Raw genomic sequence first — 27,151 nt, 5'->3', positions numbered from 1 at the left:
AGGTGAGTTACTCTAAGCAGAATTTCCAACCTCTGACCTGCTCCTGTAGCCACAGAGTTTATATGGCTGGTCCAGTTCTGTTTCTAGCCAATTGTAACCCCCGGGATGTTGACTGTGGGGCTTCAGAGACGTTAATGTTTTTGAATGTCATGGGGAAGTGGTTGGCTTCTGTCCTGTTGCAGATGATTGTTGCTTGGCACTTGTGTGGTGCGAATGTTAAATCGCCACATATCAGCCCAAGTCTGAATGTTATCCAGGTCTTCAGCATGTGGACACGGACTGTTGTAGTTATCTGAGGAGTCATAAATCCTGCTGAACATTGTGCATTCATCAATGACGATCCCTACTTCTGACCTTGTGACAGAGGAAAGTCATTGATGAAGCTGCTAAAGGCGATTGGGCCTAGGTCACTATCCTGAGGAACTCCTGCAGTGATGTCAGGGTCTGAGATGATTGACCTCCAACAACCACAGCATTTTTCTTTGTCCATGTATTATGCCAGCAGCGGAGAGCTTGCCCCCTCATTCCCATTTACTGCAGTTTCGCCACACTTGGTCAAATGTTGCCTTGATATCAAGGGCAGTCACTTTCACCTCACCTCTTTGAGTTCTATTTTTTTTGTGCATGTCTGGACTAAGGTTATAATGAGTTTAGGAGTTGAGTGGCCCTGGCAGAACCCAAGCTGAGCGTCAGTGTGCAGTTTATTGCTGAGTAAGTGCCGCCTGATTGCACAGTCAATGACACATTCCATCACCTTGCTCCTGATCGCAACAACGATGATTGGCCGGGCTGGATTTGTCCTGTTTCTTGTGGACAAATACGAAAGCTGCTTTAGCATTATCGTCTCTCCTAAGATCCTGCAAAAAAGGCCTCCGATTCCCTTACTTGAGAGAGCTCAGCACACACAGCAGGCATGCAACCTCTGAACTGCTCTTTAATCCACAGGGCTCACACTCAAACCATCTGTCTTTATGCAAGACAAGATAGCCCACAAAAGGGAGAGAGAAAATGGGAGGTGGAACCCTGGAGCTGAGGAACCTCACGCAATTCGAAGAACGGGCTGCGGAGCTGGCAGTGAAGGGCACAGGCTATGCCTGCATCGACAAAGAGATTGGCTCCCCCAACAACCCAGTAAGGAAGCATCCATTACACAGAAACTACGTTCAGAAAATAACTGTGAGTGATGTATGTAATGTTTGAGCCAACCTAGGCAATCACCCATTCTCTCTTTTCTCCATTCCAGGTACCAGCAGGGAAAGGGAGAGGCCAGAGCCCTCCACAGAAGAAAGCCCCAGTCCCCAGGCCATCTTGGAGGAGGAGGAAGAGGTTCCAGCACCTGTCCAGCCATCACTGTGTTCACCTCTAACCTCCACCAGTGCAGAGACACACAACTAGGTGGATCATAGATCTAGTGTAAACTCGGGGTCACACTCTGGTGAACATGTCACAGACATGGGTCCACAGCAGGCAGAGGCAGTGACAGCCGAGCTCTCTGATACTCGGGGGATGGTGGGAGACCAAGCCTCTGCAAAGTCCGAGTCCAATGACGAGCCTCTGCAATCAGTTCTAGGACACATGTTGAAGATGCAAAGAGAGGCAGGGCAAAATCAGGCAGGGTTGGCAGAGGCCATCAACAGACTTGGGTGACAGATGCAGGAGTCCATCCATGTTCTCTCTGATGTCATGGCTCTTGCAACCAAGTTTCCATAGGAAAGGTGGCGGCTGCCTTTGAGATCCAGGTCCAGCAGAATGTGCAGTTTCTGCTGGATTTTCACTTGGACCTGCACCCCATTGCTCTATCCATGAGCATGTTACAGCAGTGGCTAGGCGAGAGGGAGATAGGACATCTCAACCTCCCTTCAGGTGTCCCTTCTCCTCAAGGAGTCAGGGAGGAGCCAGCAGGCACCCACAGGGAGGAGGAGCACCAGCGTGACACCCTGGGGGTATCCACCCAGGCCACTTCAAGGGTGCCTTATTGCTCCACCTCCCCTCCGCCAGTGACCCCACCACCTCCAGCAGGTCATGCCCCAGAGCAGGAGACTGTTAGCAGGCTTCGGGCCTCCAGAGGATGCCCAAAGTGTTCTCAGACAAAAGGGCATAGCAGTCAGCAGGCTGCCTCCACCTATGCTGCAGATGTTGGGGCTGCATCTAGATGGATTGGTAGAGTTAGGAAAATTAAAAGGTTTTGAATGCACACTGGTGGCACGGGTGTTAACTCATTGTATATACTTTGCACTTTTGTAAACATATCTTGATCTATTCTTTCTCCAAGTCTCATGGATTTAATGGATATTCCAGTGATGTTACATTCTGCGTGCATTCAGGGGTCAAACATGCCTTTGCTCCAACTCGTGCACCACCCCCCCCCCCAACCCCAAACCCAAAGAACTTCAGATGCATTGATTCCCACACAATCTCACTAGTGAGTCGGCTTTATCTCCACATCTGTGGCATCAGCAACACCACGTAATTGATGACCATGATAGCCAGCCAAGAGACCTGTCACCCTTCAATCTCAGGCAGACATCATGTGGGCATGGGAAAATCACTCATCAGGTTTATTGAATGTCCTGCAGCTGTCATCCTTTTTCAAGTAAAGGACAACCTGGAGGACCAGATGTGGGTGTCCCTCCTATTCACCCTTTGACCAGGGTGATGAGAGCCATGTGCAAGAAGCCTGACGTGGACACTTTCCCTTTTGTCTCCACACCCTCGAAACTCTATAGAGACCATTGCACAGCAGCATAGAGGACCAACAGGATGATCCCTTGTCAGCAGTAGGCATCCACCTCCCTCTCTCCCTTCATCCCTACCTCGGACTGCAGTCGATGGCAAATGGCTGAGAATGAACACCTCAAAACCTTACTGGGATCTCAAAGTTATGAGACACCTGACTCTAGGACAGACCTGCAGCTGTGTGGGCTTCAACAAAGAGTGAGGATTTCAAATGGCCATGGTCCTCATATACTTTCTTCAGTCTCACAAGAGTGTCCCTTTACTTGGCCTATTGTGCTGACCTTGAGCACCACCCACCCGAAAAGACCTTCTTCCCACCTCGATGTATCACAGTTTGTCATCGAGGGTGTTTGCATTGCTGCTACTGAGATGATGCGTGTCTCCTTCCAAATCCGCTCCGTCACCTTTGACCCTCACCTCTTACCCACCAACTTCCCCCATCACCACTGACCCACCCAAATTGACCTTTACTCTCCCCTCTATCACCACTGAACCACCCCTTGGTACCCTGCACCCTATCACCATCCACCTCCACATGCCTTTCCTCCTGTCGAAGCTAACACCTGTTACCATACCCATGCCCATCCTGACGCTGCCCACTCCTGTTATCCGTGCCACCTTTCTTGTCCTCCTCCATGACCGACTCAATGACACCTACACCTACTAGACACAAATCCTGAACCTCCTACCCTACTGCATCCCACTTCCCCCTTTGTCACTGATCTCTCTTATCGTTAGTACCGAGTTCTCCCCCAGGACCCCACAGTTGACTCACAACCCCACCCTCTAAAACACTCTACCACCCCTCCCCTTCAAGCCTTCAACACTGTACCACCCCCCTCTAGCCTTCGATACTCCACCACTCCCATGCCAGACTTCCAAATTCTACCAGCCCCTTGTCAGGTTTCGACACTCTACCCCCTTTCCTTACTTTGACACTCTACCACCCCCCAGCCTACCCACCCCACTTCCAATCTTCTATCCCCCTTCCCATGCATACCATCTTTTGCCTTGGTTCAGCTTTGGCTCCCGGCAACAGAGCGCATGGGGAAGTAGTGTCGAGTGCCCAGTAAGTGCAGGAAATCTCCCTCACCAGCTGCACACCACTTATGTACAGTCGTGAAATAGAACATTCTAAATTCCAGCTGGCAGGGCACTAAATTTGGATGGGGCAAGATTCCAGTGTGTTGGGCTTTTAATGAGCAATCACAAGATGCAAATGGAGTTCCCAACATAGATCAGTGGGACACTCAACCTGCCATGAAAGTTGAGGACAAGATTCCAAACTAATTTCCCAACTTTGAGAGACTGACTTTTGGCCTCCCACCAAATCATGCTACCCCGCCCACCACGATTCCCGTGGCTGGCGGGAGCGGAAAATTCCACCCGCGGTTTCTGAAGGACTACTTGTAAATGCTTCTGTGAATTATTCCGCTAACTTGCTTTTGTCTAGTTAGTTTAATTGAAGGCTCAGTGACGAGGCCCTTCTGTAGTTTAATTAAGTTTCAGAAATTCAGACAGTGGATTTTTATACAGAAATACCAACCAAGTTATGTTTTCTTAAGAAGGAAGTGGAAGAATAATGGAGGGATGCCAGTCAGATGTGGGTGTACCACAGGAGAACTGTGCTCACTGCTGTTTCCTTCCTACCTACAAACAGACAGTATTGTCTGAGGAATTTGATAGCCTTCAATTCACCTGGGAGACCTTGACAAAGTTGTGCTGCAAGTTGACCTGCAACCTTTCCTCTTCATACACATGATTTCCTGTGGCCATGAGGATCACTTCAAGTCTTCCCATTTATTTCATTCACATTGCACTGATGTCCTATGAGGTTGGCACCATGAAGTGCCAAGCAGGGCAACTTTCCAACAGCAGTCTCATGTAATATGGGGCAGAATTTTACGTGGTCACACCAGCGGGTTTGTAGGTGGGAGTTGAGCATAAAATTTCTCAGATGGGCTTCCGGCTTGCCCTGATCTCTCCACAATTTTACGCTGGGATGGGCAAGGCCTTGGCCAGCCTGACCGCACCCCAAGTGGCCTATTATTGATCACTTAAGGGTTGTTAACCAGAAAATTGAGGCTGAGCAGGAGGAGTTCTGGGGCGGGGGGGAAACCCAAAAGTAAACCGGGTCCAGACCTCAGGCAGGAAATGAAGGTGGGATGGGGGGGTGTTCCTCCATTAGCAGCTTCCTTTTAAGCATCGGACGCTTAAGGTCTGCTCCTTGCAGGTCTTAACTCCCCCCTCCTGCGTCTCCACTGACACTCCGTCCACACCCCCAAGGCCTTACTTACCCTCAACCCCACAAGACCCTCAAAATGCACCTGGTCCTGGACTCCCGAGATTTAGACTCTGGGGACTGTTTGCAGTCTCAGTCCTGTCCACTGCAGCTTCTGGCACTGCAGGGACTAGAGAGCTGCTGGCAAATCAGATTGGCCACTAGCTCTCTGAGACACGACTTCCCCCTGAGGGTGAAGGTCCCACCTCCGGCCAATCAGTGCTCACTGGAGCGTTAAATAGCTGCGGGTTAGGCAGTATCAGCGGGGATATGTTCCACGCCGACTCTTCAGATGGCAGCAAGGGAAACCTCACCATCCTAAAAATCCTGGTCATGAAGTTTATAAAAATGGAATTTGTTGCTGAGATGCTCCATCACTTGCTGTAAGCTCCATTCCACACCTCCACAATGAGATCGCTTTTCATTTAATTCCACCTGGCACTTCTTTCCTGTCTCCTCTTTCAGTCTTGGCACAAGCTATCAACAACAACAAATATTTATGTAGCCCTTTTAATGTAATGAAACATCTCAAGGTGCTTCAAATGAGCATTATAAAATAAAGTATGACACCCGAGCCACTTAAAGAGATATTAGATCAGATGACCAAAAGCTTGGTTAAAAAGGTATCTTTTAAGATGCGCCTCAAAGGAGAGAAGTGAGGTAGGAAGGCCGAGAGGTGTAGGGAAGGAATTCCAGAACTTGGGGCCTAGACAACTAAAAGCATAGCCACCAATGGTGGAAAAATTATAATTGGGAATGCACAAGAAGGTAGAATTAGATGAGTGTAGATATCTTGGAGGTTTGTGGAGTTGGAGGAGATCACTGAAATAGGAAGGGGCAAGGCCATGGAGGGATTTGAAAACAAGGGTAGGATGTTGAAATCGAGACATTGCTTGACCGAGAGCCAACATAGGTCAGTGAGCACAGGATGTATAGGGGAACTGAACCTGCTACTTGTTAAGAAATGGACAGCAGGATATTGGATGATCCTTCAAGTTTCGGAGGGTCAGGGATAAAATATCTTTTCAGCTTTTTCAGGGACACTTAAGAATTTTCGCATCCCTCCATGTAGCCACTTATTTTTAATTGCCCACATCCCAATATGTTTCACAGAAAATACCATGGGATATTCATTAATAAAAGAGTAAAAGTAAAATATAATCAAGATCTTCTTCTTAAGCAGTCCCTCCAGATCAAAGATAATTCACATCCACTCCCATTTGTTGGATCTGAATGGTGCTTGAAGGGTTGGGTAGATGAGTTATTTGGAGGTTTGTGAGCTCTCTCCAATGCTTTGACTTCACATTTGAGAGTTCCTGACAAAGTTTCTCAATGTGCTCGGTGCCTCCCCAAATAATTCCTTTACATTTTGGTCAGTCAGAAGCCAGGGACTCCCATGAATTGGTGACAATGTCTGATCTCTTAAGGGATGCTTTGAGAACATCCCTAAAGTGTTTCTGATGCCTTTCTGGGAGTTTCTGAGTAGAACAGTTGCTTCTGGAATCTGGTGTCAGGTATGTGAATGACATTTGCTGCACAGCAGAGCTGGTTTTGGGTGATTAGCGCCTTGATGCTGGGCATATTGACATGGGAGAGGACGCTGCTGTTGGACTGTCTTTCTTGTCACCGAATTTGGAGGATCTTGCAAAGGCACTGCTGGTGGTGCCTCTCCAGTGCTTTGAGGTGCAAAATATTGCAATGATTGCAAGTAATTTTGTTGTCCTCAAAAATTAAATTCCCTTTTTTGCACATTGTTCTCAAATGCATCGTCATCAATGGGATTATCAGTCTGGAGGAATAGACCAAAGAAAGATACAGGACAGTTTACATTGATTTGATCTGGACTTATAGCAAGCATCACTGAAGTAGACCGTAGAAAAATAATAAGCATGTTGCTATTAAAGATATATTTGAGGTTTTTCTTCAGATGTGGTACAGGGCGAATAAACTATGGTTAGCTGGATCAGGCAGTAATGTTCAAGAGTTGACATTAACCGCTGAATGTACAGTATTCTCAGCATATAAATCAGGCTGCAAACAGATATTATTGCACATCCTACACAATTCTCACAGAAGCCCTTTCAGACACAGCTCGTAACCAAGATGTACACTGTGTGATATCCTCTTTCTCTATTAACTTGAGTAATATATATATGTTTTCAATCATCCATTATTTATAATTAGAATTGTTTTCTAAAAAAAAAATCAGAGTATTACAATAGGTCTCAATGAACACAGAATTCTATTAAAGCATAAGGCTTACTGAGCACACAAACCAATTTTGGACTCGACACTCGAATTGATAGCGTAGTCATTTAAATTGACCAAGCATAATAGTTTGTCTATCACAGTCCCTCGGTGAGCTGAGGAGTGATGAAATGGCTGTCAAGTTTGTTTGCTTCAACATGTAATTCACGACATGAGGAGGCTGTTTTTATAATGGCATCAAAGCTGGACCTATTGTCATTTATGCTGTACAAGACCTACATGTCAGCAGCTCATGATATTAGTTTGGGTCTTGCAGAATGTAAAGGCAGCTTACAGTACTGTGCATCCTACAGATGATTAGGTTTATTATAGATTGAGGGCAGTTGTTCTGAAATGAGACCAAATTTTATTGTATCATCTACCTATAATGATGCTCAATCTGAAGAATTAATGCCATTGTTCTTTCCTCCAGACCATTTGATATTTTGGACTGTCAATTATACCAATACGCAGGGTGATGGCTCCTTCCTCCCAATGGCAGATCAGGTGTGTGCACAGTTCCGGTCACCATATTACGAAAAAGATATAGAGGCACTGAAGAAGATACAAAAGAGATTTTCAAGGTTTGCAAGGAGGATGACAGAAATTAGAGGTTATAACTATCAGGAAAGATTGAACAGGTCCAGACCTTTTTTCACGAGGAAAGAGAAGGCTGAAGGGCAAGTAATAGAGGTCTGATACAATAGACATAGAGTGCACGTTTCACTTGTGGGGAGTCCAAAACCAGAAGTTTTAAATATAAAGTACTCACAAATAAATCCGAATGACTATTTGTAAATTCAATAAGAAATTCAGGAGAAACCTTATTATCCAGAGAGAATGTGGAACTTTCTACCACATGGAGTAGTTGAGGAGATTAGCATAGATATGTTTAAGAGAAAGATAAATGTGCTTAAGAGGAAGATAAATAAGTACATGACAGAGAAAGGAATAGAAGGATATGCAAAAAGGGTTAGATGAAGTAGGCTGGGAGGTAGCTCACAAAAGCCGAAATACACCAGTTGGTCAGAACGGTCTGTTTCAGAGCTAAATACTATGTAATTCTATGCAAGTCTTAGGGATGTGATGAAAGTGTGTTAATCCCCTGCATTTATGTTTGAATACTGCAGCAAAGTCAACATTACTATAAATCACATGCACTATTTGCTAGTACACATGTACCAAGAGCTTATGTTACAGTAATACATCGTGTAGCCACAACAGTGAATTGGTGTTGACATTATGAAATTGCCCCATGATGTAGCTTGAAGGACATATTGCTGCTAAACAACATTTTTTACTGAACCCAAGATAACCAAGCAGCAGTAATGGAAAGATCTAGTAAAATCAAGTAAAACACATGTATTCCAGTTGTCAATCTTAAAGGGTTTTTGTGAGTTTAGCTTGTGGTGACCACTAGATGTATAAGATCTATACCAGACACCAAGTCTGGAAAGCTGGCAGGAAAATCATAAGAAATCGGAAGTGATCCTTGAAGTGGACCTTCATGCCAGATGGCCTTTTCTAAGCAGGTTGTGTTTTTTTTCTCTCCATTTGCATTTAGACTTTCATCAGCCTTTGGGCCTCCAGCTTCCTTTATTAACACCAGTGGATTTGCTCTGAGTTGACATGTTAAGGAAAGAGGATGTGAAGAGGGATGCCAGGCAGGTTAGTTTGTTTCCCACTAAAATCCATACCCCTGCATCCGAGTGACCATGCTTTAGCACATGTGCAGATGGGGCCATTTCTTCCCAATGGAAGTTGTGCCAGCAGACACTCAGTGATACCAATTTAAGATGCAAATGCTAACTAACCATCATGTTAAATGATTCTTCATAAGCCAATCACAATATGTCATGAAAGAAAGAAGGTTGGGCAGGGTGAGCAAGAGCCAGCATTATCTGATTGGTGACACCAATAAAAACGCCACCAACAGTTTCTGCAGGTTCTAGCACACTAACCTGGGGATGATATGGAAATCTATTTCTTGATATCTCAGTCATAAAAGAAGCAGATGCATACATTTGCCATCTGTTGCAAAGGGTCATGTTGTGAACTTTCAGCATAGAGCAGGTAATAACTGCAACAGCCAGCTGTGGCTTGAAACTTGACTGCACCTTCTTGCAGCATTTGCATAGCTGATCCATGGGGAGGGTGCTGTAAAGCAGCAGAGGGTTAGCATCTTATACAGTAACACCTTGATTTTAGTTATCAAACAACAGTCAAATGTTGCGCTTTTCTATCATATATCTGCAGATTCATACCTTCACAAAGTTCCCCTTTCCTTAATTTTTCCCTGTCACGTTTTAATCCACTGGCCTTTCAACTTTGGCAGAAGCTACTGAGTTGCTTTTTAAGGCCCCCCAAAAGCATGCTGATTTTTTGTTCTCTGCCCATTGTGATACTCCCTGCTAATTGTCCACAGTCCTTTAAGTTAAATTACAATTTTCTTCTCTCACTAATAGCTTCTTCTTTATGTCCAATGAGTGTGCTTCTGAAGTTGTGAACAATTACTCAAAGTAGCTTTAAATTTGCTGCCTTGTTTGTCAATAAAACAACATTTAGGTCACAGCAAGAGGAAATCACTGGCTTTCTTTCCCCTTTTCATTTTAAATGACTGTTTTGCACCTTAACAAAATGTGTCATCTGAAGTATGAAAAACTCAAAATATTACATAACAGCAGGCCTCCTGTGGCATTTCTTACAATAAAATTGAGAATAAACTGTTTTAAAAGGACAAGTGCACAAGGACATGTAGACACAATTTAGTATTCTGTTGCTAAGGTTCAATGTGTTTTAAAAACAAAAAACTGCAGATGCTGGAAATCCGAAACAAAAACAGAAATACCTGGAAAAACTCAGCAGGTCTGGCAGCATCAGCGGAGAAGAGCAAAGTTGACGTTTCGAGTCCACATGACCCTTCAACAGAACTAAGTAGAAATTGGAAAGGGGTGAAATATAAGCTGGTTTAGGGTGGGGGAGGCAGGAGAAGAAGGGCGGGCGGTTGTGGGGGGGAGTTGTTGGGACAAGCAAGCAGTGATAGGAGGAGATAACCAAAAGATGTCACAGACCAAAAGAACAAAGAGGTGTTGAAGGTGGTGATATTATCTAAAAGAATGTGCTAATTAAAACTGGAGAGCAGGACAAGCAAAGTAGCTCGAGTGGGGGTGGGGTGAAATAAACCATGGGTGGAATACATTTAAAAATAATGGAAATAGGTTTGGAAGAGAAAAATCTATATAAATTATTGGAAAAAGCAAAAAGGAGGGGGAAGAAACGGAAAGGGGGTGGGGATGGAGGAGGGAGTTCAAGATCTAAAGTTGTTGAACTCAATATTCAGTCCGGATGGCTGTAGAGTGCTTAGTCGGAAGATGAGGTGCTGTTCCTCCAATTTGCATTGAGCTTCACTGAAAATATGCAGCAAGCCAAGGACAGACATGTAGGCAAGAGAGCAGGGTGGAGTATTAAAATGGCAAGCAACAGGGAGGACTGGGTAACGCTTGCGGACAGACTGAAGGTGTTCTGCAAAGCGGTCACCCAGTCTGAGTTTGGTTTCTCCATTGTTGGGAGCAACGAATGCAGTAGACTAAATTGGGGGAAATGCAAGTGAATTGCTGCTTCACTTGAAAGGAGTGTTTGGGCCCTTGGATGGTGAGGAGAGAGGAAGTGAAGGGGCAGGTGTTGCATATTTTGCATTTGCAGGGGGAGGTGCCGTAGGTGGGAGTTGGAGGAGTGGACCAAGGTGTCACAGAGGGAACGATCCGTACGGAATGCCGCTGGGGGGTGAAGGAAAGATGCGTTTGGTGGTGGCATCATATTGGAGTTGGCGGAAATGGCGGAAGATGATCCTTTGAATGCGAAGGCTGGTGGGGTGAAAGTGAGGACAAGGGGGACCCTATCATGTTTCTGGGAGGGAGGAGAAGGCGTGAGGGTGAATGCGCTGGAGATGGGATGGACACGGTTGAGGGCCCTGTCAACTACCGTGGGTGGAAAACCTCGGTTAAGGAAGAAGGAGGACGTTAGAGGAATTGTTTTTGAAGGTAGCATCATCAGAACAGATGTGACGGAGGCGAAGGAACTGAGAGAATGGGATGGAGTCCTTACAGGAAGCGGTGTGTGAGGAGTTGTAGTTGAGGTAGCTGTGGGAGTCATGTCAGAGGAACTGTTTTTGAAGGTAGCATCATCAAAACAGATGCGACGGAGGCGAAGGAACTGAGAAGGGGATGGAGTCCTTACAGGAAGCAGGGTGTGAGGAGCTGTAGTCGAGGTAGCTGTGGGAGTCACCCCCTCGGCGGCATTCCGTAGGGATCGTTCCCTCCGTGACACCCTGGTCCACTTCTCCAACTCCCACCTACAGCACCTCCCCGTGCAAACGCAAAATATGCAACACCTGTCCCTTCACTTCCTCTCTCCTCACTGTCCAAGGGCCCAAACACTCCTTTCAAGTGAAGCAGCATTTCACTTTCATTTCCCCCAACTTAGTCTACTGCATTCGTTGCTCCCAATGCGGTTTCCTCTACATTGGAGAGACCAAACGCAGACTGGGTGACCGCTTTGCAAAACACTTTCGGTCTGTCCGCAAGCATTACCCAGACCTCCCTGTTGCTTGCCATTTTAACACTCCACCCTGCTCTCTTGCCCACATGTCTGTCCTTGGCATGCTGCATTGTTCCAGTGAAGCTCAACGCAAATTGGAGGAACAGCACCTCATCTTCCAACTAGGCACTTTACAGCCTTCCGGACTGAATATTGAGTTCAACAACTTTAGATCTCGAACTCCCTCCTCCATCCCTACCCCCTTTCCGTTTCTTCCCCCTCCTTTTTGCTTTTTCCAATAATTTATATAGATTTTTCTTTTCCCACCTATTTCCATTATTTTTAAATGCATTCCACCCATGGTTTATTTCACCCTACCCCCTCTCGAGCTACTTTGCTTGTCTTACTCTCCAGTCTTAATTAGCACATTCTTTTAGATAATATCACCACCTTCAACACCTCTTTGTTCTTTTGTCTGTGACATCTTTTGGTTATCTCCTCCTTTCACTGCTTGCTTGTCCCAACAACCCCACCCCACCCCCGCCCCCCCCAACTTAAACCACCTTATATTTCACCCCTTTCCTATTTCTACTTAGTTCTGTTGAAGGGTCATGAGGACTCGAAACATCAACTTTGTTCTTCTCCGCCGATGCTGCCAGACCTGCTGAGTTTTTCCAGGTATTTCTGTTCAATGTGTTTTAGTTGGCTTATGTCTTTAAAACCACAAGGCCTAATTATCTGAAATAGGTGCATCGTGAGCTGATTAAAACTTTTTTCTCTTGGTGAGGGAAGATTTAGATTGTTAGGTGCTTCTAAATTTCCAGACCCATGTCAGGAAAACTCAGGGTGAGGTCACATCTTGATGACAAGTTGAAGAGCAATGGACATGTGCTTTAAGAATGTAAATACTCTAAAATACAGTCATAGACAAAAAAAAACATTGATTGATGAGAATCATTTCAACGTAGTAGCACGTCAAAGAATGCATGGATTAGAAGCCAGTATTCATGTATATTTCATTAAGAAACAGAGTAGATTAACATTTCCCATGCACAGCAAGTATACCCTTATGATGGAAAGTTGGGCACAATGGCCAAGCTTTGTAATTATGCATGAAGTGCGCTGCTCAGTATTTTCCCAATGATGGAATGTACATGCCTCATTAGACTATCAAAAAGATATGTTAATCAAGACAGGACCTTGGTATGCCAAATTTGTCAATTACTTTCTCCAGCAGTACAGTGTCATTGGTGTGTGCCAAGAAAAGTGGCCTCCTGGTGCTTTAAAGCTGCATGTTAATGGGTTTTGGCCTTTTTGGTTTTCTTTTGCTGCATTTAGTAAGATGTACTTTTTTGCATTTCAGTTTAATTTTGCCTTTTATTTCCCCCCTCCACATTTTCTCCCTTTGACACCTATAATTCAAGGGTATTTCACTGTGAGTTACAACAGCCTTGTTGATGGGATGAGTAATCCTAATATCCTTTGAGAGAGCTAGAGAATGAAGAGGAATTGCCAGAGGGAGGCTTGCTTGTAACTTACACAGAACCATTGTTATTTAAATAGTTGGTTTCACATGCTGGGCCAGAGTTGCTGGGACAATTTAACAACAACAACTCAGAGATGTGCCTACACTACATACACTAGATCATTCTTCAGGATTGTATATGTACTTTTGACAAGCCTCCACAACCTGGATGTTAGTAATGACTAAAAAAACCTAGCTGCATGATGTTTGAAGATTTTATGGTCTTTGAAGATGTGCTTGGCATAGTTTTCATTTGTATACTGCATACTATTTTTTATTCAGTTCATGGGATGTGGTTGTCACTGGATAGGTCAGCATTTATTGCCCATCCCTAATTGTCCTTGTTCAGAGGGCATTTAAGAGTCAACCACATTGAAGATGTGTCCTGCTGAGGTACAGGTATGCATGAAGCTCAACAAAAGAGCTATAAGATATTTTAAGGGATTGGCATGGAAAAGCAGAAAATGTGGGGACAGGTTGGCAGAATTTTTGGTGTGCAATCTTGGGCCATCTAGAAGATGCATGGCACTGTTGAGTAATCTTTCCTTGCCAAATGCTTTGTGTGTGTTGTCTTTTTATGCACATGCCCCTGAAATCTGCAATAGCGAACATGACAGGTTATCAGCTGCTGCTTGGAATAATGTACTACTGTCTTGGATGAAGGACACTTTGAAGGACCAGAAGGGCAACCAGCCTCACATCCTTTTCGCCATTCATCAAACCAGAGATGGGTGCTGCAGTTCTGTCATTTGTCACAGTATTAGCCTGAAGTGAACTTGAAATTGCCTAAATTGGGCCAAACTCCAATAAGTGTACATCAGTCTGATCAATTTGGGCCTCAAGCGATTCACAGATTATCCGAATTAGAAATTAATGTTATATATTGCCACAATTTCGAATGTTAATATGTTACGGTCACCAAACTACTTACATAGAAATAATAGCAAGTCGTTTCCAAATCTGCTCATTACTTTCAGCTCAGAGGATTAACTTTTGGTGGTGGATTTAATTAAGTAGGTTCTGTATATGCCGCATTAAAGAAGCACCCCTTATTGTCTCAAAACAAGTTCCTGGTGTAAATTTCAGTATTCAGTTAAATTAAAAGAAGACCTTACCTTACTCCCATATTCTCTTGTGTCCCTGTTCAATCTGATATCAGATGTTGCTTTTCCAGTGTATTTGACCCGGTTTCTTTGCCCATCTGTACTGCCATTATCCATTTGACCAGGTTGAAGCCGCTCGCTGAGGTTGACTGGCTGGTCCTCTGGGCTAGCACTGTAGTCCAAGCCAGTGGAGCTGTTTCCATTTATTTCTGGGAACGTGTTGTCTCCCTGTGTACTGTTTGATGTTGCAGGATTCAGGGTAGTGGAGCCACTATAGCATTCTGAAGATGAATCATCTGATAAGAGAAAACATAGAGAATACCGTAAGAACAGGTTATTGATAAAAACACTTTGAGAGTCGATTTCCTATACAAATTTTGATTCATGCTGTCTGATTTTTTTTAAAAGTATGCTTCTTGGCGAAAAACATTGTGAAACCATTAGCTAGGGATTTACAATACTCAAATCCAACATCCCATCTTATTTCATTTAAAAGTAGTTGAAGTCAGTAGTGTGAACTTAAATTAAATAAGTAAGTGTTATAATGGATTTTATCCATGGCATTGAGCCATGTAGGAACGCCATTGCACTGCACTTTGCAGTGGCAAATCCTGAATCTGTGCCCGTAATTTCCATATAGCAAGATTCCAATCCATCAGGGAAGCCACTAAGCATGGAACAAGGAACCTCTCCTCAGGAATAAAGGAGAACTTGGCCATAGGGAAAGCTTGTACACGTCCTAGTGATCAATTATACTTTACATTGCAAAGATGACAAGTTGGGCAGAATTTTACCATGGGATTCGGGACCCTGACATGGGACCAAACGGGGGTCCCAAGCCTGCACTTAATGAAAAGCAGACCGGCGGACTCCTAATTGGCTGTCTCCAAGCTTGCTGTCCAACAGTGATGCCCCCTAAGCTGCCGGTCCAATCAGAGGGCCAGCAGCTCTAAAGACTCGGCAGTCCTACCAAGGCAGGTTGGGGATCGAGCAAGTATCTCAACATGGAGGTGCCCTAGGAGAAATGTTAAAAATAAAAGATCAGATGGCACCAAGTAAGCAGGCTTCTATGATCAAAGGGAAAACCCCTTCAGATGGCCCTTGACTGACCTTTGGCCCCCTCTTTGTACCATGGAGCTTCAGGTTTCAATATCCCTTCAGACGGTTTCTGGGAGGCTACCTCCCTGAAGCTGGTGTCCTCCCCCACCAACAAAATGTCAGCAAGCTGGCAATTTTGCCCCTAATTGTGGCCTCAATGAGTTAAATTGGCTTCCCACCTCCATTGATCAAGCAGCCCATCTGCCTATTTTACCCGATCCACCCCTCCGCACCCCACCTCCTAGTCTGCCCTCCTGAGGCTTGGAAAATCCAACTCATTGTTTGGGCATGAGGCGACCCAACAGAGGATAAACAAAACAAAAACAGAATTACCTGGAAAAACTCAGCAGGTCTGGCAGCATCGGCGGAGAAGAAAAGAGTTGACGTTTCGAGTCCTCATGACCCTTCGACAGAACTAGTTCTGTCGAAGGGTCATGAGGACTCGAAACGTCAACTCTTTTCTTCTCCGCCGATGCTGCCAGACCTGCTGAGTTTTTCCAGGTAATTCTGTTTTTGTTTTGGATTTCCAGCATCCGCAGTTTTTTTGTTCTTATCTCTGTAGAGGATAAACAAATTAGTTCACACAAACACAATCAAGCAAGAAGGCTAACTTTATATTTTGAATCATTTAAATAATGCATGAGAACTCACTGAAACAGGTTTAATTCATGTATTAAGGATACAAATACTGACAATTCTTCCCCTAGAGTCAAATGTTTACATCCTTGCCATATCCAAAATGTTTAAATGTTATCAGTCCTTGTTTGGTATTTTGCTCTATCTCCAGTGTCCCCTTAAATGATTTGAAGCAATGTCTTGTTAGATTCAGATGATCTCCAGAGACCAGCCCAAAGCCATTTCTGAATATGAAATGAATATAAAGATGAAGGGAAGTAAAAATGTTAATTTCTTTTTCTTCCTGCTCATCCATAATACTGAGTTCAGTATTACTGTAAACATCCTGGCATTCATTAAAACACTTCCCTCTACGTTATGTAGCCAAATAGTACATTTTTGCATTTCCAAGATTCTGAATAATCCAAGTAGAATCATCTATTTTTACTAATTTTTATTTCAGTTTGAAATACCACAAAAGCAATCAGAATTTTTGTTGCTGAACAACCTGATAACATCTCTATCAACGTTCCCGCTAAGCTGCGTGCAACCTAAAACTTCCTGTGCAGGCTGCACACAAGTTGTTCCCTCTAAGTTGCCTCATGTGGCTGGCAGGCAAAAAAAAATAAAGGGACCACACACTTAAACAAATTGCCCGCACACTCCAAAACAAATTTGAGGGGTACGTTGGCTTCCTTGCCAATGTGGGTGATAGATTTAAAAAATACTATTAAGATTTCATTCACATAATCTTGCACACCACTCAAGTGTGATCCCAAGCTTATGGTCTCTTGTCAACTTAATTCTCCTCCCCACTTCCAACCTGACCTCAGCCTCCTAAGCTGTTCAAATGAATCTCAACGTAAGTTCAAAGTACAGCAACTCGTTTTTCAACTGGGCATATAACAGCTTTCCAGAGTCAACACTGAGTGCAACAATTTCAGATAACATCTGCCCCATTTTCCCTCTTTTTTCTTTTTTTTTTAATCGGTTGGTGATTATTCTGCTTTTCTCATGGAGTCGACCTGTCGGCACACCTTTTGTTTCTTTACTTATCCCATTACCATCCTCTTTTGCCTTGCATCATTATCCATTTTGTCATTTAATTTCTCCTGCCTTTCAGCCTATTTTAGACCTTTACTTCTGTTCTTTCCTGTCCTCTCCCCTTTCCCTGCCTTGCTTAAAAATTGTCACATCTCTGAGTATTCCCAATTCTGGCAGTTTCATCGACCTGAAAGGTTCCCTCTCCACAGATGCTGTTTGATGTGCTGAGTATTTCCAGCACTTCTGTTTTTATTTCTGCTCAAGCCTTTGTTTAGTTTGCATGCAAAGAGGGTCATTTTCACTTTCTCCACTTGGACACAACTGGCAGAGATGAATGTCTGACTGTTAAGGAATCTAATTTCCAAGTAGAGATGAAATCGGGTTGATTCTACAACATGCGAGCAAACATGCTCCACAAACATGCATTTAGGAATGAGATTCAGTAATTAGAATTTTGTTAAAACTGACACTGAAAGCTGAGAGACTTACCACAAAAATAAACAGGCTCCTTTTTAATTCAATGCAACTTTATAATATTTTTCATTCCAGCTTATCTCTGAGGAGCATGTACATATTTTAAAATCCCATTAATTCTCACCAAAAATATCTGTAGGTTCCTATTTTCTAATCTATCAGTAGCCCAATGGTTTATTTTTGGTACGAGTAAGGAATCCACTTATTCCTTGAACGGTAAGAAACTAAATAGATTAGAGGAGCAAAAAGATCAAGGAATACAGATCCATAAGCCACTAAAAAGTAGTAGTGCAAGTTAATAAGGCTACAACAGGTAAAAAAAATACTTGGATTTGTTTCTAGAGGAATGAAATACGAAAGCAGGGAAGCAAGTTAAACATACGTGAACCTTGGTTAGACCATACTGTTTGCAGTTCTGTTATTGATACTACAATAAAAGATATTGAAGCACTAGAGAAAGTGTAAGCAAGATTTATAATAATGATACCAGAATTAAGAGGATGCAGCTATTAGGTAAGGTTGAGCAGGCTGAGATTATTTTCTCCAGGCTTGATCGATTGGACACAGAAAAGCATTCCACCTGTGAGCAAGTCTAATAAGGGGCATAAATAGCAGTTAGCCATGAAGACATTCAATAAAGAATTTAGGAGGAATCACTTTACACAGAGAGCAGATTAAATGTGGAACTCACTGCCATATGGATTGGTTGAAGCAGCAAGCGTTGACACATCTAAGAGTAAGTTTAATGCATACATGAGGGAGAAAGATATGGAGGGAGGCAGAGTGGGAAGAGGTAATTAGGGAAGAAGAGACTCATGTGGGGCATAAGCACTGATGTATCACTGATGCAACCAATGTGGCAGCATGTTTCTGTTCTGTGGGCTCCAGAGGCCAAATGTTCCTGACTCCTCAAACCTGACTCATAAGAAAGTGCCCCGGATATTTGGATTTCTGTTCCAGTGCAGGTGGCGGGCGGGCGGGGGGGGGGGGGAATTAATGGAAGTCAGGCCCCCATGTAACAGTGTAAAGGCTGCCATAGGGACAGTTGGGTGCAGAGGACGGCTGTTTAAAAAGTTTGCCTCGGTGCTCTGGGACTTTGTCCCAGCTATAAAAAAAACAATAAATCTAATCAAACTGTGAACTTACAGACCCCCTACTGTGATAATGACAGGTTGTGAAATAAGTCATATAGCACTAATCCTATAATGATAACCACCAGGCTTATGTCAACAGACATCCAGTGACATTGCAAGCACTGATTGTTTTTTCAACTGGAGGCTCTCTTTTCAAAAATTTAAGCGTTTTTGGGGTTTAAATACCATTACAGCTTGACAGTTCCATTGAGTTTATCCACTTTTTGCGCACATTCATGTCTAATTTTAACAATCCTAAAAGGAATCTGACCTCTCCCAAAGGGGTATCTGGACCTCTCCAAAAGGATACTCTACTTCTCCAAATAACTCTGGCAGCTGTAGAACTTTGTGCAAATATCTAAAGCCAATGAGTCGTGTTTTGGACATCCCACTAATGAAAATTGCATCTGTCTGAAGACAGCTGCACTTTTACATATGCAGCTGCCTCCGTGAATAATGGGCGTGCAAACTACAACCCTGCCCTGTTCCCCTGCTGGTGAAAATGATAGGTGCTGGGTTTTGGAGCGGGACTTTCAGAATCGGGGCTCTGGTGCCATTTTGGCTAAGGCATTGAGCCCTTCCATCACTGTGAAAATTCAGGCCTATGTAATACCATGGGGTTAGTTATTTCCCCTGCTATGACCTTAAATCTAATCTTTGTGAGATATGAAATAGAACGTATAAGGGCACCATTATAAAACATAACAAATTAAAAGGCTTATTAATTAATGCAGTCAGTAGCAAATCAAGCAAAGTGAGCAAGTGCACCAGTGGGATTTTTGCCAAGAATTTTGCTTTGTATGTTTTGGTAGCATAGCACTACAGCACATTTAATGAGCACTTTCAATATAATTAACATTGTTCATTAAATCAAGAGGCCACTTGCATTTGATGTGCTTTCAACTCTGTTTTGTAACATTCCAGAAACTTTATTTAAAATATTTATATATATAAAACAAGGAGTAAATATACTGAATTGTGCCATCTCTCTTTACAGACCACAAGGTGAAAAAGATTTAGAGTTAATAGCCAATAGATATCAGATTTATAATTCACAAGGAAAAGGAAATTATTTTTTAAAAGCTCTTCAATTTTGAAGTAGTGTAAGTTTACAAAACTGTAGTCTATGATGACAAGTGTTGACAAATAAATGACATTGAGAAGAATAATGGGTGATTGCGTATACTCAGCTACATACAATGTTTATTTAAATAATCTACTGGCCTTAACATAAAAATGTTTTGGTGAATTGTACAATATAACAATATAGTAACAGGCCATTTGGCCTATCAAATCTTCATTTTTTTTCATTGCAAGGTATTTAATGTTATATTTTCCATTTTGTTGCTCCTAGAATGGAGCTGTACCCATTGAGGATGCAGCCCAGGAAGCTACGGCCCAGATATTGACAGGAGTGCGTGGTAGAGTTTTGGATTTGCATGTGGTGGAGTTATAGCTCAACGACATTCAACCATTTTTTATATAAACAGGATCCCCAACTCGAAGTCATTCTGACTGACAGGTTTGGTTTCCAGTCAGATGGGAGGCATTCTGGAGCCTGCACCTGGGTGCGGGGGGTGACAGAGGTGTCCAATCTGGGTGGGACCGACCTGAGGGAGAACTTGATCCCTGATCCCAGGGCGAAGTCTGATTCCCAACCCAACTCTGCGAAGACAGGGGCTCTGATACCAAACCAGACCCTGGGGATGGGGTGGCATCTTGACACCTGACCCCGGGGGAGTCTTTGTATGGGAGGCGGTAACACAATGCAAGGCAAGACAGTAAGCTTCGGGATGCCAGGGTCAGCACTCCTGCTGTCCTTGGCCCACTTTCATTCTCCTCATAGTTTTCACCTCAGCTGCCAATAAACCTGGCCAGCCAAAAGAGTTAAACCTGCAAAGCAGCAACAACATTTTAAAAATTTCTTTGATGGGATGTGGGCATTTGTTGATCATCCCTTATTGCACTTGAACTGAGTGGCTTACTAGGTCATTTCAGAGGGCAGTTAAAAGTCAACCACATTGCTGTGGATCTGGAGTCACATGTAGGCCAGACCAGGTAAGGGTGGCAGATTTACTTCCCTAAAGGACATTAGTGAACTAGGTAGGTTTTTTTACAACAATAGCTTGATGGCCATGATTTCTGATTTTTGCTTTCAATTCCAGATTTTCTATTGATTGAATTTAAATTCCACCAGCTGCCATGGTCACCAGAGAATTAGCCTGGGTCTCTGGGTTAATAGTACAGTGACATTACCCGGAGGTCACCATCTTCCCTATTATGTAAAAGGCTCTTTATGTAGTACCTTCAATGTAATGAAATACCTCAAGGCACTTTACAGGACCATTATAAAATAAGGAGATGTCAGGTCAGATGACCAAAAGCTTGGTCAAAGGGTAGGTTTTATGGAGTGTCTTAAAGGAGGAAAGTGAGGTAAAGAGGCTGAAAACTGTAGGGAGGGAATTCCAGGGCTTGGGGCCAGGGCAACTGAAGGCAGAGCCACCAATGATGGAACAATTATAATTTTCTGAAGCTTTTGACTCTCTTTTGATTGTAATTTCAGCAAAAAAATGGCACAATTTTCCTGTTTAGCAATTATCCTTGCTTGTCAGCAGGTTCCCCTAATAAAATTAATGTTGATAAATGTTGAAACACGTCTGGGTATGTACACACTATCACACTGAACGTCAATAGTGCTTCATTTGCATATTGCCAGTGCCAACATTTAAACATTGTGCAGATCTCCTTTGAGGATGAAAAGTGGTCAAAACATCTTAAAATTCAATATGGATACGAGAAAGCAGCCAGCCCATACAGTTCATCCTTCTGTAGAAACCTATGATCCAGCTATCACAACATCTAACTGCCTCTTGAATAACTTTAGAGGTTTTCCATTAGTGTGAACAAGTGCTTCTGGCATCAGTCCTTAACTTGCCTTTTACTAGATTTTACTCATGACTTCTTGTCCTGCAATCATGGTTTGACTTGAAATAGTGCTGCAGACTAACCTTTTATATTCCACTCCTTTATATACCTCTACCAGATCTCTCATTCATAGTGTCACAAAAAATAGACTACAGCTTCCCCGACTACCTGCCAGCATATTGAATTTTCCAAGAGAGGCCTGTGTTTTTGAAAAAATTCAAGAAAGGACAATGAACAAAAAATGGCTGATGCTGTAAAGTATGCACATCTGGAAAATTCCTTTGTGGATTATATTGACAGACCTGTCCTGAGGACATGGAATTTCACACCTGAAGAGGTGTCAAGACCCACTTCAACTTCAAACAGAGACACTTGAAAGAAAGGCATGGAAAATGCAAAAAAGCTGGGCATTAATCTCCTGTGTTTGTGGAGACAATGGGCTATTTTCTACATATCATTAGGTATTGAAAAATCCATCTCTTGTTGATTTATATTTCAAAACATGTAAAAAAAAGCTCTGAGATGAAAGCAAAACGGAATGTGGATGCAAGACATGCCTAGTTCCTCACCTCCTGGGAATACACGGGGAAAATGGGTTAAAAACTGGCTGAAGACCAGTGAGAGCAGAAGAACAAAGAAGAAGGACCTCTCTCTCTCTCTCTTGCTGAAGACAAGTGTATTTAGCAGGCTGAGGGGCTGGGAACTGTTGAGAGCCCCTCAGGCTGTACAGCTCAAAATGAATGTAAGCATTGAATACTAATTGTATTATAATTGTATTGAAGCTCCTCAGAGTGCAACATGATGTAAGTTGATAACTCCAATACCATTGTCTGATTGTCTGCATTGACCATATTGAAATGATTGTAATATTCATTGATTGTATTGATGCACCTTGTGATACATATGTAAAAGTTGAATCTGATTGTACTTATGTGATGGTGATTTTGAAATGTTTTGGAATGTTCTTCCAGATATTTTATGAATAAAGTACATTTTTCAAAAACAAGTGTATTTAGCAGAGACAGGCAGAAAATAGGAAGAAACAGGACAGCTTCTTCAGTTAACCCTGCAGAGACAACCAGATCATCTATCCCTCTGGGGACAAGCTAACAAATATCTCCAACAGACTGCAAAACCAGCAAGGGCAGTTCCAAAGTTCTACTGGAATCATCTACTTTAATTTTCGCAACGTACCACCAACCACGGACAAGACAAGGACTGATTTGCATATTCTTTTTAACTTTTATTTGGACAGTTAACTTTCTCATTTCTAACCTGTGTGTGTCACATCTTTATTATTTTTCCTCAGGTTTTAGTAAGTAATAAACTTACTCTTTCTTTGACTCAAGAAAGCCTGGTTAAATTAGCCCCTCACAAAAAGCAAATACATTTGGATTGGGAAAAGGTTTCCACGGGGAAGGAATTTTAAACAAACCTTTGTTGTGACCAACTGAGGAAGTTAGAAAAGAGGAGAGCCAGCTTATTCCCCCTCGCCTGGTCATAACAAAATTAGGGATCTAGTCTGGGATCATAACAAAATCACGATCTCTAATCGTTTCTAACTATTCCAAAGCACATTCAGCCAGGAGAGGAAGCTTCTAGACAAAATTCTCTACAGCATTTAACATTGAAATACCAAGTATTGTTGTTTTTTTTTATTCTTTCATAGTATGTGGGAGTTGCTGGCTAAATCAGCAATTGTTGCCCATCCCTAATTGCCCCTGAGAAGATGGTGGTGAGACTCCTTCTTGAACTGCTGTAGTCCATGTGGTATAGGTGCACCACAGTGCTATTAGGAAGGAAGTTCCAGGATTTTGACCCAGCGAAGGAACAACAATATAGTTTCAAATCAGGATGGTGTGTGACTTGGAGGGGAGCTTGCAAGTGGTGTTCCCATGTATCTGCTGCTCTTGTCCTTTTAGGTGGAAATCTGGTATCTCAGTCATTTATCAACTAAATTGAGTCATACAGATCTAGCTAATACAACAATTACACTGCACATAGAAATAGGTGAGGCACAAGGATCCCCCTCTCATGCCTTAACCATGTTTATTACCACAGAACTCAATTAACTTACCCAAAAGAAATTCTTCAGAACTAAATATAAATTAATAAGCGGAAGATTACCTTTGAATTGAGTTGGACATCATTTCTAAAAATGTGTTTTACCACTACAATCCTGTTTCTAGTGTGTGTAAAATTGAAATGTAGTTCATATAAGTAAATTTGCAGAATAAGCAAAATATTACATTATGTGAAGCAAAACCGAATATTAGGTAGTAAGTGATGGATTATAGTTGTGTACCATTCTGAGTTAATTTAAGATTACTTCATGTGCACGAGTCCTGATAATGTCTTCCTCCTGACAGTATATCAGCAGTAATGAAGAATTAACAGATGACACTACAGTAAAACACAGATAGCTGCTGTGAAATGGATCAAGCTACAATAAAATAATGAATTCAGTGATGTAAAAGTGTAAACATTAGAAGAATAGAATTATTAGAAACAAGAGGCTGATAAATATAAACAATCACTGTATTACCTACATCTTAAGTAGGAATTCTGTTGCACAAAACTGGACAAGGGCACCACTGAAGTTTAACCAGGTTAATCTATGAAATCACAAATTTTCTGCTGCTTGTCCAGCAGAAACAACCCTACGCACTACCATGTTGACTTGCAGTTGCATCTGGAGCCAAATACTGGACACTTGTGGCCGACCTACTCCTCCAGGTGAGGCTGGGTGGCTGATCAGTAAGTGTCAGAGAGTACAATGGATCAGCCTGGCTCAGGTACTGAAGTTAATTCTCCTCTGTTTCCTTCCTATTAGCCAGTTTCAAACCATGTAATATATCATTTCAGAGTGCATTTACTCTAAAATATTCCCTATGCTCATTTAATAAAAGTAATAGGGCCAATTTTCCAAAATGCCACCTGCTGACTGAAAGTCTCTCTTACTAGCAGTGCTATTCAGAAAATCATGGCTTTTCTGTACACATGATTTTAATTTAATTGGATGTAAAATTGTGGGAAATGAGCCCAATATGTGAAACAGACAAGGACAGATCTGACAAGCAGCGCAAACTCTGAAAATTAAAGTCAGATTGTAAGAACAATCTTTAGCCACTTTGATTTCTTCCTAGTTCTCAAAGCTTTGCTGTCCAATGTTCGACTTAATCCCTTAGCATATCTTTTCATGCAGCCACCATAAAAAATTAAAATCAATATCTAACGTCAATTTCAGTAGATGGTAAATACGTTGTAATTGTCAGCTTCACATTATTTATGATTAAAATATGTTCGTGCAAATATTAATAACCTCCAGAACTACAGATGGCAATAAGATACATCTCTTGACATTGTGAAGCATTTAATTATGTGTCTGTAAGAACAGCTTCAATTAAAAAAAGATTATTTGGAAAGGCAACATTTTAGCGGTACCAAGGCATTATGCAAGACAGATATTTGTCTGTACCCTAGAGCTCACTGCACACAGCTAGCTCCTAATCACAGTTGGGGTATCATGGAAATTTCTGAGCAGGGACTAGCCACTGTCACACAATGTGGACAAGAAGAAACAATGGGGACATTACAGCAGCCTGATCCTACTTAAGAATGTCCTGTTAGAGACTGGCACAAGACTCATACGTAAGATGATACTTTAAATATTGAAACAAACAGAACATGATATGGACAGGTATGAACAAAACCACTGACTGAGGTGGGGGACAATTGTAACTCTAGCAGAAGAAAATGTTACAAATTTAAAATGAGAGGAGGATTTCCCTTGTTCATTTCCCACAAAAGAAACTATCATTCAATTCTTGGTCAACTGCTGGCAAATGAACAATAAAACATAAGAAAAACTGGCATGAGAAGGATTACCCTTATTATCCAATGGAATAGCATTAGTGTTGATTCTGAAGATTTCCCGAGTTGGGATTGTTGAAACCCTTCCCCCCCATAAACTTAAAAAGAAAGCACTAATTGCAAGTAATAATGGGAGACATCAGAAAAGACTGGAAAACTGAAAGGGCTCAACAGTACAAATGGCACATTTTTCCTGTACCAACAGCACAAGCTTCTAGCACCAAAGATCCCCAAGTGGCAGATAAAATTTAATGCAGAGAAGTGATTCATTTTGAAAAGAATGAGGAGAGGCAATTTAAAATGAAGAATACAATTCTAAAGAGGGTGCAGGGAAAGATGGACCTGGGGGTATATGTCCACAAATCATTTAAAGTGGCAGGGCAGATTGGGAAAGTGCAGTCAGGGTCCTGGCTTTATAAGTAAGAGTACAAAAGCAAGGAAGTAATGATAAAATGTGGTTCAGCCTCAACTGTAGCAATGTTTCCAATTCTAGGTACCACACTTTAGGAAGGATGTGAAGGTATTAGAGAGGGTGCAGAAAAGATTGATGAGAATGGTTCCAGGGATGAGGAATGAGTTGCATGGATAGATTTGAGAAGCTATGGCTGTTCCCCTTGGAGAAGAGAAGGTTGAGATGGGATTTGATCAAGGTGTTCAGAATCAAGATGGGTCTGGACATGGTAGGTATTGAGAAACTATTCCCCTTGGCAGAATGATTGAGAACCAGAGGACACTGATTTAAGTGGATAGGCAAAAAAAGCAACGGCAACTTGAAAGACTTTTTTATGCAGCAAGAGGTTAAGACCTGAAATGCTCTGCCCAAGTGTATGGTGGAGGCAGATCAATTGTGGCTCTCAAAAGAGAATTGGACAATTATCTGTATAGAAAATATGTTCAGGGCTACAGGGAAAAGGCGTAGGAGTGGGACTAGGTGAGTTGCTCTTGCAGGGAGTGGGCCAAGACACAACAGGCTGAATGGCCTCTTTCTGTGCTGTAACCATTCTATAGTTCTATGATTATTCCCATGCCTCATCTGCAATGCTGTCAGTCAACTATCCACCCAAAACAGGCTGGAAATGGCAGCTAATCAGTGGGTGGGAATAGAATTTCAGATGGCAGGAGTGCACTGCCTGGAACCAAAGGAACCCTCACTGGCAACAAGGTAAGTCACAGGGAATGGGTTTTGGAAGGGTCTTGCGGGAAGGCTGCAGTCGGGTGGGGTGGGGTGGAAGCCCGATGCAGGAAAGTGCTCCACAAGTTAAAAAAAAATTACTTTACTCACCCCAGATCCTCTGTATTTATCTGGTGAGAAAGCCATTAATAGCTTCCCCAATCGGGCCACTATTAAAGTAACAGTCAGGGCCCGCTGATGAGCTAGCCCAGAACTCCACATATAAATAATGAATTTTCCAGCGTTAGAAGGGTGTCTTTGCCACCTGCTTAGAAGAGCAGATTAAAAGAGAAGACAACAGGAATGGTGCACAACAACAGTGGGAGAGTTCCTTGTTATTTTAAGCCACCTGCTTGCCTACTTTTGCCCAGGCACGTCGGGTTAAAATCA

The 27,151-nt window shown here is 42.6% G+C and overlaps 1 protein-coding gene across 3 annotated transcripts in view; it reads right to left on the bottom strand.

Moving 5' to 3' along the window:
- The window catches only part of nol4lb (nucleolar protein 4-like b), a 340,275-nt gene that overhangs the window by 105,547 nt on the left and 207,577 nt on the right, over positions 1-27,151 (bottom strand). For all 3 annotated transcript variants that reach the window (XM_041205279.1, XM_041205281.1, XM_041205282.1), the window contains one exon: positions 14,441-14,724. In XM_041205279.1, coding sequence (XP_041061213.1) covers positions 14,441-14,724 — 284 coding nt within the window. The remainder of the gene's footprint in view (positions 1-14,440; positions 14,725-27,151) is intronic.

Source organism: Carcharodon carcharias, chromosome 14 (genome assembly GCF_017639515.1).
Source record: "Carcharodon carcharias isolate sCarCar2 chromosome 14, sCarCar2.pri, whole genome shotgun sequence".
NCBI classification, from domain to species: Eukaryota; Metazoa; Chordata; class Chondrichthyes; order Lamniformes; family Lamnidae; genus Carcharodon; species Carcharodon carcharias.
This window is presented reverse-complemented; position numbering and strand designations above follow the sequence as displayed.